Source organism: Argopecten irradians, chromosome 11 (genome assembly GCF_041381155.1).
Source record: "Argopecten irradians isolate NY chromosome 11, Ai_NY, whole genome shotgun sequence".
In the NCBI taxonomy this organism is placed as follows: Eukaryota; Metazoa; Mollusca; class Bivalvia; order Pectinida; family Pectinidae; genus Argopecten; species Argopecten irradians.
This window is the reverse complement of record NC_091144.1, coordinates 18,619,959-18,635,997: the sequence shown is the minus strand read 5'-3', so window position 1 is coordinate 18,635,997 and position 16,039 is coordinate 18,619,959. Positions and strand designations below refer to the sequence as shown.

General features: G+C 36.3%; 1 protein-coding gene across 4 annotated transcripts in view; it reads right to left on the bottom strand.

Moving 5' to 3' along the window:
• The window catches only part of LOC138334902 (uncharacterized), a 110,522-nt gene that overhangs the window by 34,228 nt on the left and 60,255 nt on the right, over positions 1 to 16,039 (bottom strand). For all 4 annotated transcript variants that reach the window (XM_069283731.1, XM_069283733.1, XM_069283734.1 and 1 more), the window contains exons 41-63: positions 15,563 to 15,789; positions 14,863 to 15,255; positions 14,376 to 14,479; positions 13,870 to 14,026; positions 13,401 to 13,488; positions 12,787 to 13,005; positions 11,747 to 11,989; positions 10,952 to 11,172; positions 10,347 to 10,491; positions 9,480 to 9,877; positions 9,092 to 9,178; positions 8,408 to 8,516; positions 7,545 to 7,778; positions 7,143 to 7,409; positions 6,162 to 6,422; positions 5,245 to 5,645; positions 4,482 to 4,523; positions 3,749 to 3,857; positions 3,112 to 3,588; positions 2,787 to 2,944; positions 2,305 to 2,605; positions 1,513 to 1,767; positions 131 to 1,308 (exon numbers count right to left, since the gene is read on the bottom strand). In XM_069283731.1, the coding sequence (XP_069139832.1) occupies positions 131 to 1,308; positions 1,513 to 1,767; positions 2,305 to 2,605; positions 2,787 to 2,944; positions 3,112 to 3,588; positions 3,749 to 3,857; positions 4,482 to 4,523; positions 5,245 to 5,645; positions 6,162 to 6,422; positions 7,143 to 7,409; positions 7,545 to 7,778; positions 8,408 to 8,516; positions 9,092 to 9,178; positions 9,480 to 9,877; positions 10,347 to 10,491; positions 10,952 to 11,172; positions 11,747 to 11,989; positions 12,787 to 13,005; positions 13,401 to 13,488; positions 13,870 to 14,026; positions 14,376 to 14,479; positions 14,863 to 15,255; positions 15,563 to 15,789 (6,074 nt within the window). The remainder of the gene's footprint in view (positions 1 to 130; positions 1,309 to 1,512; positions 1,768 to 2,304; positions 2,606 to 2,786; positions 2,945 to 3,111; positions 3,589 to 3,748; positions 3,858 to 4,481; positions 4,524 to 5,244; positions 5,646 to 6,161; positions 6,423 to 7,142; positions 7,410 to 7,544; positions 7,779 to 8,407; positions 8,517 to 9,091; positions 9,179 to 9,479; positions 9,878 to 10,346; positions 10,492 to 10,951; positions 11,173 to 11,746; positions 11,990 to 12,786; positions 13,006 to 13,400; positions 13,489 to 13,869; positions 14,027 to 14,375; positions 14,480 to 14,862; positions 15,256 to 15,562; positions 15,790 to 16,039) is intronic.

The following is a 16,039-nucleotide window of genomic DNA, read 5'->3' as shown; positions in this document are numbered from 1 at the left end:
TATATAAATATGTATATTTTTTCAATTATGTTATATTAAATATTAACCTCTAACAAAGTTTGATTTTTGATTATGATGTTGGTATGAGAAATATCCTCACATTGAGTTTATAAGGTCTTTGAGAACTTACGTTGGCAGAGATGTTCAGTAACACTGTACAGAGAGTTGAGCGTCTGGTTGACGATTCCTCGGACAGACTCGGGTAAAAGCATTAGGGTACTTGTGGTACACTGCCAGGCCCCGATCATGGACATGCATAACTCATTCTTCCTATGGGTGTGGATTTCCTGGGCCATCTCTAGTAGCTCCATCCTGTGTTTCATAGTCATGTTTGAACTCTCTAACCTGGCGATATCATGTACAGTCTTCAGGATATTCCTCATTTCCCAGTCAACAGCATCCTCGAGATCCTTGCCAAGATTCAAATCCAGACGCTCAAAGGCATCTTCGTCTTCTTCCTCAAGTTCAAGGTTGTTGCCCCGTAATGCAGCATTTTCTATTGCTTTCTTCATTTTTGCCTTAACAACCTTGTGTGTTTCAACTTGCGTGAAGGTATCACTGTTACCGTAAACAATGGTATGACTGACTATGCGACCAATCACATCTCTAAGCTTCCACTCCATTATCAATTTATCCTCTGGTCTTGTGGCATTGTTCATGGTTCCATTATGTGTTTGAGTGCCGTTGGTTCCTGGTCTTGTCATGTTGTCCATTCCGTCCATTCCGTCCATACTGTCCATTCTTTCCCTGACCATTCTGATGAGATCCACCATCTCCCCATAGTCACCTCCAGCAGCGTTCCTCAGCTCACCAGCTATAGCTAGCGTCATCATGTTCATGAAGTTATGATCAACATCTACCATATTTTCGTACATGAATGCGTATCGCACTAGATATTTCAATCCTGTAGCCAGATCTCCGTTGACCTTCTGATCTTCACCACACATTTCCTGTCTACCGAGGATATATTGGAGAGTCATCGATGCCTTAGATATCTCCTCTTCACTCCATTGGCTGCTAACAACATCATCAGATTTAGTGTTATCTGTGGAATCATCATAATTTGTCATATTATTCATGTGTTTCTTCATCCAGGATAGAGCGTAACTTGTTTCATATGTCCTCTTTCCTAACATGACGATGGCGGCCATCTTCCACATGGCGCTGGTTGTACATGTCTGGACTGGCATCTTGTAGCACATGCCGGCTAGGGTGGATAATGCAGGCTCCATAGTTTCGTGGACTCCATACAAGATACGGTCATCACAACGTAGTCTATCCACACATTCGGCTGCCTCTCCAAGTTGTCTGCAATATGCCAAGAACATATCATGTTAAAAGATGCAATTTTCATCGAGTACTTCTACTTCCAACAACTTTTATCTGCTGCTTACTGATTTACGCAGAATTGCCAACGATAAGAGTGGACTGTTATAAATGGATAGGTAATCAAAAAAGGGAAAGAGATATGGTGAAATAGTAGGAAAGGTTTGTCATGTCACCAAAACTTACTCGCAAACTTCTAAGTTGGCTGGAAGTTTATCCTCCATAATGGCTGCCACATGTAACTGGACTTTGTGGTAACATCTCATGATATCCCTGGGCTGACAGGAGTGTTCATCACGGCAACTCTCCCTTACATAAGCTGGGCATTTCTGTCCAATCTTTAACATTGTGTGAGTGCCCAGCATGTTGAGAATGGAGGATACATGCCAGTCGCAGCCTTCTGTAGTCAGCAAGAACCCTCTCGTGGACATGGCAGTTTTACTGTAGGGAAACACATAGTATTATAAACATTTTGTATTGATTTGAATTATTCTTACAGATATATATAAGTTTACATGGATCAAACTACCTTAAATGAACATTTTTTTCCTTTTTCTAATCACTCTTACACAATGAGTAGATTGTAAAATAGTGGTTAAAAGATTTCTCTGAAGATGTTCTATATAACTATAATATATCTTATATTAGCATTGCTCATTCATTATCACATAAATTTTTAAAAAATATGTAATGCACTGAAATAGGTCTAATACTAAAATAAACATGGAAATTATCTACTATATACCAACTACTGTAAACCAATTTTCTTTTGCGGCTACTAAAATTTCATGATTTCCATTTCAATACAAGTTCCCGAAAATTAATATTTGCCGATTCAAAAACTGTCCTCAAATTCCAATCAGTCAATGATGTAAATATTAATTCACGGAGATAACTTTTCGTGATTTTACTTGGATCATGAAATTTGCGAAAGTAAATCTTACGTGAAAAAAAGTTGGTTTGCAGTATTGTACTTACAGACATAATCCAGCATGTGAAACTTTTGTGCTCAAGATTGCTTCATCCATACTTGTAAGAATACTGATGGCCTTTTTGGGGTCACACTTAGCATGCCTTCTGTACAGTGATCGGGCAATGCAATTAACATCATCTCCCTCCTCCATTTCCATCTCAGTCATTCTTTTCAGTTCATCCTCATCCCATTCCATTTCTTTATCATCAGACCCTTTCATAAAGTTTTCAATGGCATCTGTTATTTCTTGTCCTAGTCCCATCATTCCATATTCAGTTGTGTCTAGCCAAATAGCCATCAAACCCTCTTCAAAAGAGAAAAATATTGAATTGGTGAATATTTCAAAAGCAAACAAAGAAGTTAAGCACAAACAATGATTATAGGTTTAATCTTCAACAAAGTACTTGAACCACGATGAAGCAATAAAAAAAGATTTTAACATTTGTTTGGTTGGTTGATCATGCTTAACATACTATTAGCATCGTACCCATAGCCATGCTGTCCTCCTCATCATGATGGTCTTTCTCACACAAATGTTCATACATGGACCAGGTTTCCATGTAGGACTCGTGGACCATTTTCTTTTCCCATTCTTGGCATCCATCTAATTCCTTCTTCATGCAACCATACATGTACGTCAAATTTCTACAAACATTACAAAACAAGTTATTATTGCACAGTACCATAGTTTTAGTTGTGTGACTGAAGGAATACTTGATGTAACCCCACAGAAACATGGAAGAGATATTAATTCAGGAATGGCGGCTTAACCTACAGAATGTGGTAGATTAGATATCACTGTCAACACTTACCTGCATAATCTATCATGGGATGGAGTTAGCCAATCTTCCAGGCTAAGAGTCGACATTGTTCTGAGGAAACACTCTGTAGCTGCTCTAGGTGAGCAGTCGTCCTTATCGTAATCGTCCATCTTTTTATCTTCATCATCATCATCATCCTTACCATCTTCCATATTTTCCATAACAGCCTCTGTTAAGTAATCCCTCTGCATGGTTCTGACAGAATCCAATACAGCCTCCTGCCAGGAGCCAAATTGATCTTGGAAAACTTCGATATCCCCATCCATATTCATCATATCTCCTCCAGTCATGAGTCTAGCGTTACTCATCCTCCATTCATTGGAGGCCATCCACGAACAGGCCGGTGAGCTCATTGCAAGTTTTTCAAATATGTACTGAATAGTGTATATCTGCTTCATGGTTACATTGGAACAGCCAGTAGTCAAGTCTTTATTCATAACACACATATCTCGTATGTACTGATACTCACTGAAACCAAGCGATGGGTAACATTACTTAAATATCAAACACATTCTAATGTATGTCCAGTTATAATATATAACATATATATAATCAATGCTACAGACACAAAGCTGTTCCATAAAGAAAGTTCAAAAACTGATTTTGTGCGTCAACATGGCATACTTACTGACACACAGACAAGGCGTCTGCAGATTTCAGCATTGGCAGGAACGCTACCTTGGACACATAGTATGCCATGCAATGGAAGACGGTATCCTGTTGACAAGTCGGGTCAACTGAAACAATATAACATACACAGGTTCAATAAACTGCACACCAGTGATGAATTATTTGTAATCATGTAGTTAGTAGGATTGGTAAATATAGCTCATTGCCTCAACGATAACTCATTTTGAGGCAGGTTGCAATGGACAACATGTAGGTCATGGTTAACTAGTAGATAAATTGTTTCAGTGGTACTAAGGGACAGTTTGAATATTAAGTTGCTTGTTGTTAAAATATCTCAAACCTTTCAGGACTCAAAAATTCTTCTATTGCCAATCATAGTTGACTGCACATAACTAAAAGATAATTTTATCTTTACAAACGAAAAGGGAAAAGGTCTCCTACTACTACTACCAAGTGTTGCACTTAATACGTAAAACAAACTAACTTTGGAATAGGCTCCAAAGTTAGGTTTCTTACCACATGGTGAAAAATACTAGTCTAGTACTTTAATATGTAAAATATTGTAAAAAATAACATATGTTTTAAAAGTTTTTGCATATATGTATAATTGGTGGGATATCATAGCACAGGAAACTAACACCTTTATCAAATAGAGAGATTGGATAAGGTGTGCCCAATCCCATTGTATACAAGATCTAAACAAAAATATGTTTAAATAAAATTAAACTTACCGCTAGTTTGGGGTGTGAGCTTCACAGTTTGATCAGTAACCACTAAAACGAAAAGACAATAACATCAATTCTCAGGTGTTTGAAAGCACAGAAAATAAAACAATGTAATGTCTTAAGTATGTTGTTAGATGATATTTATGATTACACCAGAAAACATCAAATATTGTTTACCTATGGTAAATATATAGCCACTTATGATAAGACATAAAATTAAAATCATTTTTTACTGTTGGCAATTTACGAATAATGTATAACCTGAGATATGTTTAGTGTACAAAATTTCCTTATTTTTGTGGTCAATATTAAAACCATATAGTTACATAAAAGTTCCAATCAAGAGCATTTCTAACGGTAAATGAATTCTTCAAATTACAATAAAACTTGTCTATAGTAAATATCATTTGGACCAAATTATTTGGGCTTCAAAAAGAATCAGATAATACAGGTTTTAGTTATTATAAACTAAGAAGTAAAATGTCATGTGTACATAAAATAAATGGATACAGGGCATGGATTAGATAAGGCCTGGCCCCAGGATCATGAAAATGTCTTAACCTTAAGTCTTTGTTAACCAATCAAAAATGACGTAACTTTTTGTAACGCCACCTGTGATTGGCCGAGTCTATACTTAACACTGTTTTAGACTTAAGACTATTTCATGATCATTGAGCATGGTTTTAACAACTCTAACTCTAAAGAGAGTAGAATGTTATTGAAACTAAAGTAAGACATTTTAAAAACTCCTTTGCATAAAGAAACTTACTGATAGGCATACAAGTGGTTTTGATGAATTCCTGGATGTGTCCCATTTGGTCCTCTAACACCCGATGGACCAACCTTACAACAGGGCGGTCAGAAGACATGCCGATGGCAGACATACAAGTATTAAATGACATGGCTGTATTACAGATGTCATAAAAACCATACTCAGGAGATAAAGCGGCTTTCTGGAGACTGCCATAAAATTCTGTGAAACAGTTTTCCAACTCTGAATAGACTGGATCATCCAAGGCACTGCTGAATGGGGTTGGTGAGCATGACAGTTGGAATGTAAACTGAATAGCAAGGGCTATGTTGCTTAGAACTTTGTTGATCATGGCCACCTCCAGTGGGCTGCATTTTGTCAAATCTTTGCCGATAGCAGACACATTGGCAGTTATCATGCTGTAAAAGAAATAAATGTGCATTTTATAATGTATACAATTATCATAGTGCACAATATTCATTACCTGTATATTTTCAATCTCTGAATTTATTTTTTAATTTATCTCCAATTCTGTGATTTATCTCTCCTTGCATCTCCTTTTTATCATTTATCTTTTGTGAATAATATTGTGATTTGCAATTTATCTCTCTATTTTTTGTTAGTGATCTTTCTTTTCCTAATTCTCCGCTGTGATTTAACACCTAATTATGATATCCCATGTCTTGCTCTATTTCTAACTTTACGATCTACCACTAACACTATACATGGGATATTGTATAATTTATGATTTACTATATGGGATTTATTCTCTTGACTTCTGAAATACACAAATTCTCATTTTGTCATTCAGCTCCTCTGTTGCAATTTATATCCTACTCCTTCATAGCTGTGCCACTCAGCTTGTAGTGAAAACCCAAAAAACATTTTTCTCATCCCTAAAATAAAGCCATACTTTTAAGGTGGCAAAAACTCACTTGCAAAGTTGAGCATCACCCATTCCTTCACTCCTGGCTTTTGAAGCCATTTCATACATAGTGTTGATCTTCATGGCAGCGTCCGCAACAGAACATTCATCGTACACTGGGCACATAGCATCATGGTCCATGGTCTCCATTGGACAGGTGTAGCCGCTAGCAGCTATGCCTGGCTTCATTGCCTGGTGAATGTCCAGAAGTTCGTAAGGTCGGCAGTTAGTGGAATTGTTCTTAATACAAGATTCAGCAACTTTTTGTTTCCTGCAAACAACAAAACTCTAGTGAAAAATCATATTGTTTTATTGTTTATGCAGAATGCAATTTACATTTCTCCAGACATGTGATACACAGAATTTAGATTTGCTGCACTCTCATCAAACATATTTCAGTAGTATTTTTGCTCAATTGCATTGAAAAACCCTGGATTTATTTTCCATAATTAGACTGCATTAACTATTATTATAATTAACCATCCCTTCCATTGATATTAATTATATCTGTTATTCTTGCAGAAAATGATAAGAGTTAGATTGAAGTATTTCCTTTGCTAACCTATATAAATTTGCTATGTAATACATTCTGGAAAGTCTCACAACAACTTCAATATGAAATAAATTCTTCATTTAAAATTATAAGAAATTTACGATACCAATATATGGAAAATATTCTAATAATAGAAGATTAATTCAAAGAAAGTGTTGAGTTCATAATCATATGTTCAGATCAAAACTTCTAGACCCCATTATCAGAGACCAGCGTCTATTACCAAATCCAGATAAGGTGAAGGCTATATGTAGCATTCCACGATGTAACTGGAGTCAAAAAAGCAGGTTTGTTCATTCTTAACTAAAGCTGGATATTATCGGAAGTTTATTTTGCAGCAAACTGTACCATTGATTAACCTTTCAAGGAAAACTCAACCACACTATTGAAACATTTTAATGCTAACCTTGGTTTCCAGTAGTCGGTAATCATACTTACGCACAGTAATCAGCCTCTGACAGATCTTTGTCCATAGTGTCGTAGAAGAATGTGAATACACACTCCCTCAGATTGCTTGATGCACAAGGAGCCTGTGGGTTGTATGCTGACAACATGCTCAATTCACAAAATGAAGACGAAGAATGAGGACAGAAGTTTCTAGTAAGGTTGCCAACCATCTGTATTCCCTCCCGCAGATTTGGCATGTCTGCTTCTAAGCAGTAAGATCCATGTTGGTATAGACATGTCAAAGTTTTCTCCATCTTCCTGTATTAACATAATATCAGAACATTATTCAAATGCTTAACTTCTACATCAAAAGTTCATATCAATTGCTATTCTCTTAAAAAATTATGAGTATTATTCCTAGTAGCAAAACTGAAAAACTCTGTGAAAGCTTACCAGCACATATGGTCCCTGTTCATGTAACCCTCAGGAGAAACAACATAGTTAGCCATATCAGCAAGACACTCGTGTGCGATAGAACAGTTAGGAAGCCTCATATCTGCAACCATGTTACATGCGACAGAAGTCAAGCTATCCAACCAAGCAACAGTGCCACCGTAAAAGTCCTGCCTTTCTTTAGAACAGCTCTGCATTTTTGATGATACACACATTGCAAGTGTATATTTCTCCCTATGAAAATGAAACAGTTCTATTATCAAAATAATACCAAGGCTATGAATCTTTGACAAACATTTTCAAATAAAGAATTAAAAATGGAATATTTTAAGTTTTAGTTAAAGTTAATAATTGATAACAGGTCAACGTTTATTATCATGTCTGTATTCACAAAATCATACATACTGCAATATTTGTAAAAGAGACTATAAAATCTAGAAAATCTCTATACATATTACAGAGTTTTCTGCCCTTGCATGTAGATATTGATCGTGACGACATGTGTTTACGAGCGTAAAATCATACATTTCTGAGGAAATGATGTGAATTGCATCCACAAAATAATGATGCCACAATGGATACCTCCCCACAAGGGAGCTAACTTTTTATTATGCAAAGACGGAATAATTTGTATACAGATGTTACATTTTGTTGCATTATTCTAGTATAAAAATCCCTTATTGTAAAAGAGATTCACTCTCATTTTGAATCATACTTTTTTACGGTAACATGAGCTGGATGAGATCTACTCATAATTGTTGCATATTGATCAAAAACACATAATGTGGCAGTCAGGAAAACTCATAATCATGAATTGTCTATTATCAATGTTAGAAGTACACAGGGGTGATGTTAATACTGACCAACAGATACTGGCGAATTCATCCATGTTAGAGAAGGTTCCAGACATGACCCGGAACAGGTGGTTAGTAACACAGAGGGAGGCCCCTTCTATGTCACAGGTTGACGGCTCTGAGGACACAAGTAACCATGGATACAGAACACATTTAAACATACATTTTAACCCATAATACACACAACATCTTTTCTATCTCCTCTGATTACTTACATTGTGAACTGACCTAATTCAAGTGCTGACCTATATTTACTAATTGCTGAGACTTGAATTCTTTATTATTCTAATAAGTTGTAATACTTATGGAAATAAAGAATTGAATTGACCTTACTTCTAAGATCTGGCCTATAATATATAAAAACTACTAAGACCTACGTTGTTTGCTCTGACCTACTCTCTCTGCTCTGACCTTTACTAGCTACTAAGATCTTTGTTGTTTGCTCTGACCTACTTCCTCTACTCTGACCTATATTAACTAACTACTAAGACCTAAGTTGTTTGCTCTGACTTTCTCTACTCTGACCTATATTTACTAACTACTAAGACCTAAGTTGTTGTCTCTGACCTACTTTCTTTTCTCTAGCCAACGACAACTATAAGAGGCATCAGCCTAGCAACAAAAAACGACCTCAAGGACAGGTAACAGGTACATTGTAAATATAAATCATGAAGTAGATAATAGTTTACTGACCTGGTAAGGACATCCAGGAGAAGTCATCTGAGCTGTCAGCAGTTTTCATCATGTACTGACACAACACATCATCATCACTACAATTCACTGAAAACCAAATATGTGGTTAGTGAACAATGAATAATGCACATTTATTATCAGATCATTGTATACGAAAGGAAACAGTCAACACAGAAAAAAACTTAAAGCTTAAAATAAGCAGCTATATGGTACTCAACAATTATTAAAGTTGATTCCAAGGCCTGACCACAAAGATCAAGAAGCAGTCTGAAGTCTAAAACAGTCTTAAGGAATTTTTTGTTGGCTGAGCAAAATCTCAAGAATAATATTGATTCACGATTTTGGAGAATGGTCTACTATGTGAAGTTTCACCTATGTTTATACTTACTTGGTCTGTTTGTCATAGTAGAGCAGGATTGCTGCATAATAGTGTGAGACAGTCCAGCCAGACTGGCTTGGTAGACCTTGCCAGCACGTGGGATAGGTGCATTGTAGATACAGTAATCCATCTCCTGGGCTGCCTGGCAGATCATGGGGAATGCTTCTGGACGCATGTTAAGGTAAAAGCGCTGTAATGCGTTTGTGTAATTGCTCAAACATACGGTGAGTTGTAGGTAGGGATCATCCATATTATCAGTGGGCATCTCCTGAAGAATTTGGCGGGCAGCACAGGAGTCAGCCGATTGATTTATCATGTTACGTAAGTGGCGGAAAACTGGAGCCCTCTGGACCAGGAGACACTGTGAAGTCTGGGACGTCACACAATCAGCAGCCAAGCGTAAACCACTGGAAATTCAGCAATAAAGATGATACATTATACCAAGAACTAGAAAAGCCTGCCAACCAAAATCTTTTACGCAGGTTGATATATCACTGTACATTTGTCAGATCCACATTCTATTAATTTTTCACCCATACTTGTAGAAAAAAAAAAGTTGTTATGTGTCAAAATTTGTCATCGGCAATCATGTTGCAGTTTTGTCACATGCATTGATGATGTCAAGTAATTGTCTAGTGTGGGGCTGTCAAACACCTCCCTGTGTAAGATAGAGTTGTCTTTTCTCTTGCAACCATGGGATTTTCCTGTGAAGTGTGGGAAAAAATGTCCCATACCTCAACACCATGTTATCAAAAGCAGTAGAGGACAAACAGATGGTATACTATATGCCTTCCTCATAAAACTATTGTTCAAAACAAGACAAATTTCACTGAGGTAAAGTATCAAAACAACTGAAGGAAAGAAAATGTTACTTACATGCAATATTGGTCGCTTGATTTATCCATGTAATCTAGTCCAACGAAACAGTTACGCATTGCTAATCCAGTGTTACATCCAACGACGGGTGTGGTCAATCCTTTCAAAACTTCTCCCATCATGTAGACAGTGTCGCCATAACCATCTGTCAACACAGGTCATTGTTAACGTTATATATTACAGATATACTGTACATCAAGGTAAAATCATATTTTCAACTTTAGGTGTTTCAAAGGTGAAAACTTTGAAGGGTTTTTATGTTTTATAGGAGCTGGGGTTGTGTAAAGATATCTGAAAGTTTTTTTCCACTTACAGATTAATTTTTTTAAAGAATTGTGACAGATTCTAAATATGATACATGCTTTCATTACAAATATTCTACTAAGATTTTTTAAGTAATTTTTGACACTCCCATTTACATATTAGCTGATTAAATTCAAATTAATATAAATTTTATCAAAATTTAAGAATATCTAGAAATAACTATAAATTATCTAATAATATGTGAAACGGCAGTTTATACATAAAATCTGTCTGAGACTTGAAAACCATTCCTATAATGTGTGTGAAACATGATGTCATTTCAGTAGGCGAAGAAAACTTACACTGAACCAGTGAGATTATATCAGTCATTTTCTCCTGCATCATTTCAGTGAAGCTGGCCAGATCTGTGAAGAAGTCAGGGGAGTTTCCAATGTTACCAAGGTCACAGTAGCCCTTAAGCTTCATCAGCATGTCTTTGTGTGCTGCGATAGCCATGTTGAACACGGTAGCATCACAATGCTCAGTGTGCCAGCGGACACAAAGCATGGTCTTGCTGGCAGTACTGTAAAATATACATCACATCAAACATTTTGAAAACAAAATAAACAAGGTATAATAAACTGTATTACCTGGGCCCAGTTTCGTGAACATTCCTTAGCTTCTGTAATGCTTTTCTATAGGCAAATTTAAGTAAAGGAATTCCTTAAAGTTAAAGGATGTTCATGAAACTGGGCCCTGGGGTTAATATAGTATTTTATTTTCGTACTACGGAAACTGGTCCAAAACCGAATGAACCAGTTTATTTTTTTACTATATTTATGATATTTTAACTTTGTACTATCAAATCACTTTTATCTGAACTGGACCTAAAAAGAATGAAGAACTATAAACTGCTAATATAACCTTGGCAAGAAAAGATACAGCAAATACATTGTATTCGAATCACAATGTAAATTTCTAAAATAAGTATAATGTAGAAATCTGAAATTGTTTCATACTGGATTTACATTCAGACATGTTTAAACCTGATGCTACCAAAACCACCATTTTTGGCTGGTATAGTCAGGTTTCCAGATTACACAGGCCGAAATTACCATGACTTAAGAAGGTGAAACTGTAAAATCAATATTACTTACCTACAGAATCTCATCTTGTCGTGTTCATGCACCTTCATTTGTTCCATGTGTTCAAGCATAGAGAGCTCTACACAGGTTTCAGCACCCTGTATGTCACACTTAGGTCTGGGAGGTTCCATACAGCTATCAGCCATGACACTCCTCACCAGTTTCACATCGGCTGAGAGCTGGTAAGCGTCATCGAAGTGACAGTCCTCGGTCAGTAAGGCATTGACCACCTCTGCGTACGAGGTTTTGGCCCATCTGATAATCAAATACGTGTATATAGATTTTATAACTTACAGCTGAACCAAAATTAACACACTCGGGGCTATTTCAATTTCATCACACTTATTACAGATATTCAGTAAAATGACAAAATATTTCATTTTTTTCCCTAATTTGTGCTTTCAAATAGACATAACCAGATTCGGGTTTCATTGCAGAGGTCATTACAGTAACACATGTTATTATGAGGCATTCATGGTTTTTTTCCCACATCAACAAGCCCATGTGTGTTATGTAATATGTGTACAATGAATTTTACTGACAGTGAAGTAATTATCTTAGTCCCCTGATGTTTAGTATATCCCTATTTTTATGTAGTACAGATTAGAATTATTCAAATACTGAAACTGATTAATGTCTTTTGATTTTATTTTCTTAAAGACAATATTAAAATTAAGACGGACAATTTCCAAAAAGTTTGAAATGTATGTCTCAACATGAAACAAGGATGTGACAGATAGAATGGACATTAGTACCAGTACATGTCTCTTTCCTCTTTTTACACACGGGTACATATATAATATCATCAAAAAGGTTATTCTAAATGCTGAGTTTAGAATAACTTGGATACACTGGTCGCATATCTCCACATGTATCATAAGAGGTAGGTAATACAACCGGATACACTGGCTGCATACACCAGATCGTGTCGGGATCAATGTCTTCGGATAAAACTGAGATTCCCAGTCATTTTACAAATTCTAAATGCTGAGTTTAGCATGAATTAGTTAATTTTTGACAACCAAAGCATGTTGTCGAACACAATCACTTACTCGCACTTCTCAACTCTTGTCAAGAAGGAATTGTGTTGGACGCGAGCTAGAGCCACTACGCTACAGTAGCCACATTTACAAGGCTCGTCCTTGGCGTAACAGCGCATCAGTGCAGGACTATGGAGAGCCATCTCGGCCTGTTTACTCATCATCATTTCTTTGTGAGACATACAGTCCTTGGTGAAGTGGTGTACACAGTTCAGGGCTTTCATGGCAACACTAGGGAAAACAATATAACAATTGTTTGGAAACATCATAATTTGCAAAACAGTATTTATTGTTGAATAGATTACATAAAATATTCAATCATTAACAAAGTTCTGTTCATTAGAATATTCCTGTTTAATGCAAGAATCTAAATAAACAAAATTTAAATTGTTTGACAAGAAATCTTCTACATTAACAGTCTAGTTTACATTGGTGAAGACTATATTCTTTGATGTTATATTAATATCAACATAATGATATATATAAGATTACATAAGTTTTATTCTTAACTCCAATAATTTGAAAAAGAAGAAATTGGAAAATGTGCTGTTCTTCTGACAAAATAAGTGACAATTGAGAATTCTTCTATTCTGTATTTCATTATTCAGTAACAAAGATATGCTTACCCGCAGTTGAGCTCTGATGATCGTAACATGTTACCAACCAATGTCATACCACACAGAGTAGCGGCACGCTTATTACAGGTCGGGGGGTCTGTAACAGAAATATCACCATCACTTACATGACATCTACAAAATTAACACTCTTACATTGCTGTTCTCTGATATGCTCAATTTTAAAAATGAAAATATAAATGTCTGTAAGACATAAATGCCACCAAGGGCGTACATTATCATGTGACTTACCATTGAGGGCATACATCGTCATGTGACTTACCAGTAAGGAGATACAATATTTTGTGACTTACCGATGAGGGCATATATGTACACTATCATGTGACTTACCATTGAGGGCATACATCGTCATGTGACTTACCAGTAAGGAGATACAATATTTTGTGACTTATTGATGAGGGCATACATGTACATTATCATGTGACTTAATGATGAGGACATACAATATCATGTGACTTACCGACAAGGGCAGTGTTTTGTCGCCAGTTACACTGGGACTTATCACAGATATGCATACACTTCCTGCCCCAGTTGACACATTCAGAGGTCTGTTGGAGAGGTACTCTGTAGGTACAACCTTTACTGATACGGCCATTATCTACCACGGTGTAACAGGCCTGAAAACAAGCAATATCAATAAATACTCACCATGGATAATTCCATAAGGATTTCATGGCTTTGATACTGAGGGCTTTAGCATATTACTCACACAAGAGTTCTGATGTTTTTAAAGTTAAATAACAAAATATCAAGGCTGATTTTCACCATCACACATCTTTTTCTATGACAGTAGTAAATCAATTCAATTTTAATATGGAGGTTTTATGATGTTGTAAAATTCAGGATTTTAATGTACTAAATATTATTTGTCTGATTATGGTTTTAGGCGTATAAATACACAATCAGTACTAATCACCTTAGAATGACCTAGACAGGGCGATCAAAGTGAGTTGACCAGAGTCTTACCTGTCGTTTCCCATGACAAGTCTGTGGTTGCTGGGCGTTACACTCCTCGTTAGAGCTAGCATCTTTACAGCTGAAGCAGGTCATTGGTTCCTTCTGAGTTTCCTCTGTAAACACAATATCAACTGTTTAAAACAAGGAAGCTTGATTTCTATTGTTTAAGCATGGTCTCCTCGAGTGTTAATATATTTGTGTATGCGAGTTTGTGGTTTTTTTTAACAGATGTCTTGGTTAGTCTTTTGTGATAGTCTTAAACAAAGGTTCACTTTTCTCAAACATACTGCTGAATACTATACCAGCAATAGAAGACCTCTGAGCTTTAATACAATTAAAGGATAAGTTTAATCAAAATCACCTTCATCTGGGCAGAAAGTGACGAGAGAGCACAAGCATGTTTTACACTGGTGCAAAAGAAATTCAAGGTAGGGTACAACACAAAGCATTTTCCTAATACAAGTTGTTAGATAAAGGTGTCTGAAAATAAATTTACTTGTGCATTTTGCTGTAAGAGCCTCTCCAATTAGGTGAAGTGATGTATTTGCAACTGATCGCATTCCCTCGGGAACCTCACTGAGGTGCGACTCCACACAGTACCAAGACATCAAGGCCATTTGGCACATGGACTCCATACTGTCATCATCTTTCATCTCTCCCATCTTACAATCATCTCCTTTCTTCATGCCTCCTACAAGGGTCAGAAGTCTCTCCAAAAACATGATCTGTTTGCCGTTCAACATGTCAGGTTTATCATCCTCCATGGTTTCTTTGGCAGGCGCAGTTGTAGGGCGAGCCGTTGAAGTATCGTTGTTTTCATCGTATTTAGTGTCATCTCTTTCATCCTTGTCATCAGCAGCCATATCAGGTACGTCTTCCATTCTGTCATCTGTAACATCATACATCAATGTTAAGAAAAAGAGGAAATCACTTTGTGTCCAGATTTAAAGCTTTTAGTGAGAAAAAGAACATAGTATGCTGAAATTACTACACAGAATTAAAGCTTAAGAGATAGATTGACAAAGTAAAATTCACACTCTCCTGTTTTCATGCTTTCAACTTTGATATAACTATAGTTCATTATACACATTGTTATAGAATTTATAGGAAACTTGACAGAAAATAAAAATCAATATGTTATATCCATGAATTGTGTTTGTTATTAAGGTTTTCCACTGTATACCTATATCACTTACCCATAGACATCATTATATCTTCAAGATCTACACCAAGACCAAGGATCTTATGAGAAACCTGGACAAGTCCCATGGTACAATCTTCAACGGACACAGTTGGGAATTCACAAACAGATGCTGTGACATTTTTCATCACCATCTTCAATTCCATGGAAACGTTGTGCATCATTCCCATGTCGCAGTGCTCCATGTGTTCCTTGACACATTGCTGTGTTCTCCAGACATCACTGTAAACAGCACAAGAATTTATAAATAGCAATTACATAAATTACCAAATAAACAATCCATGGTTATATAAACCACTTGGGACAGATTCCTGTGTTCTCCATACATCACTGAAAATAACGAGACAATATTTTTAAAGTAAAATTTGATACAAAATTTACCAGATAAACATGCATTCTTAGAGTATTGCTGAACCTTTGTAGTTGACTTTTTAACCCCAACATCACTCCCAAACTTAGAGTATCAACTATT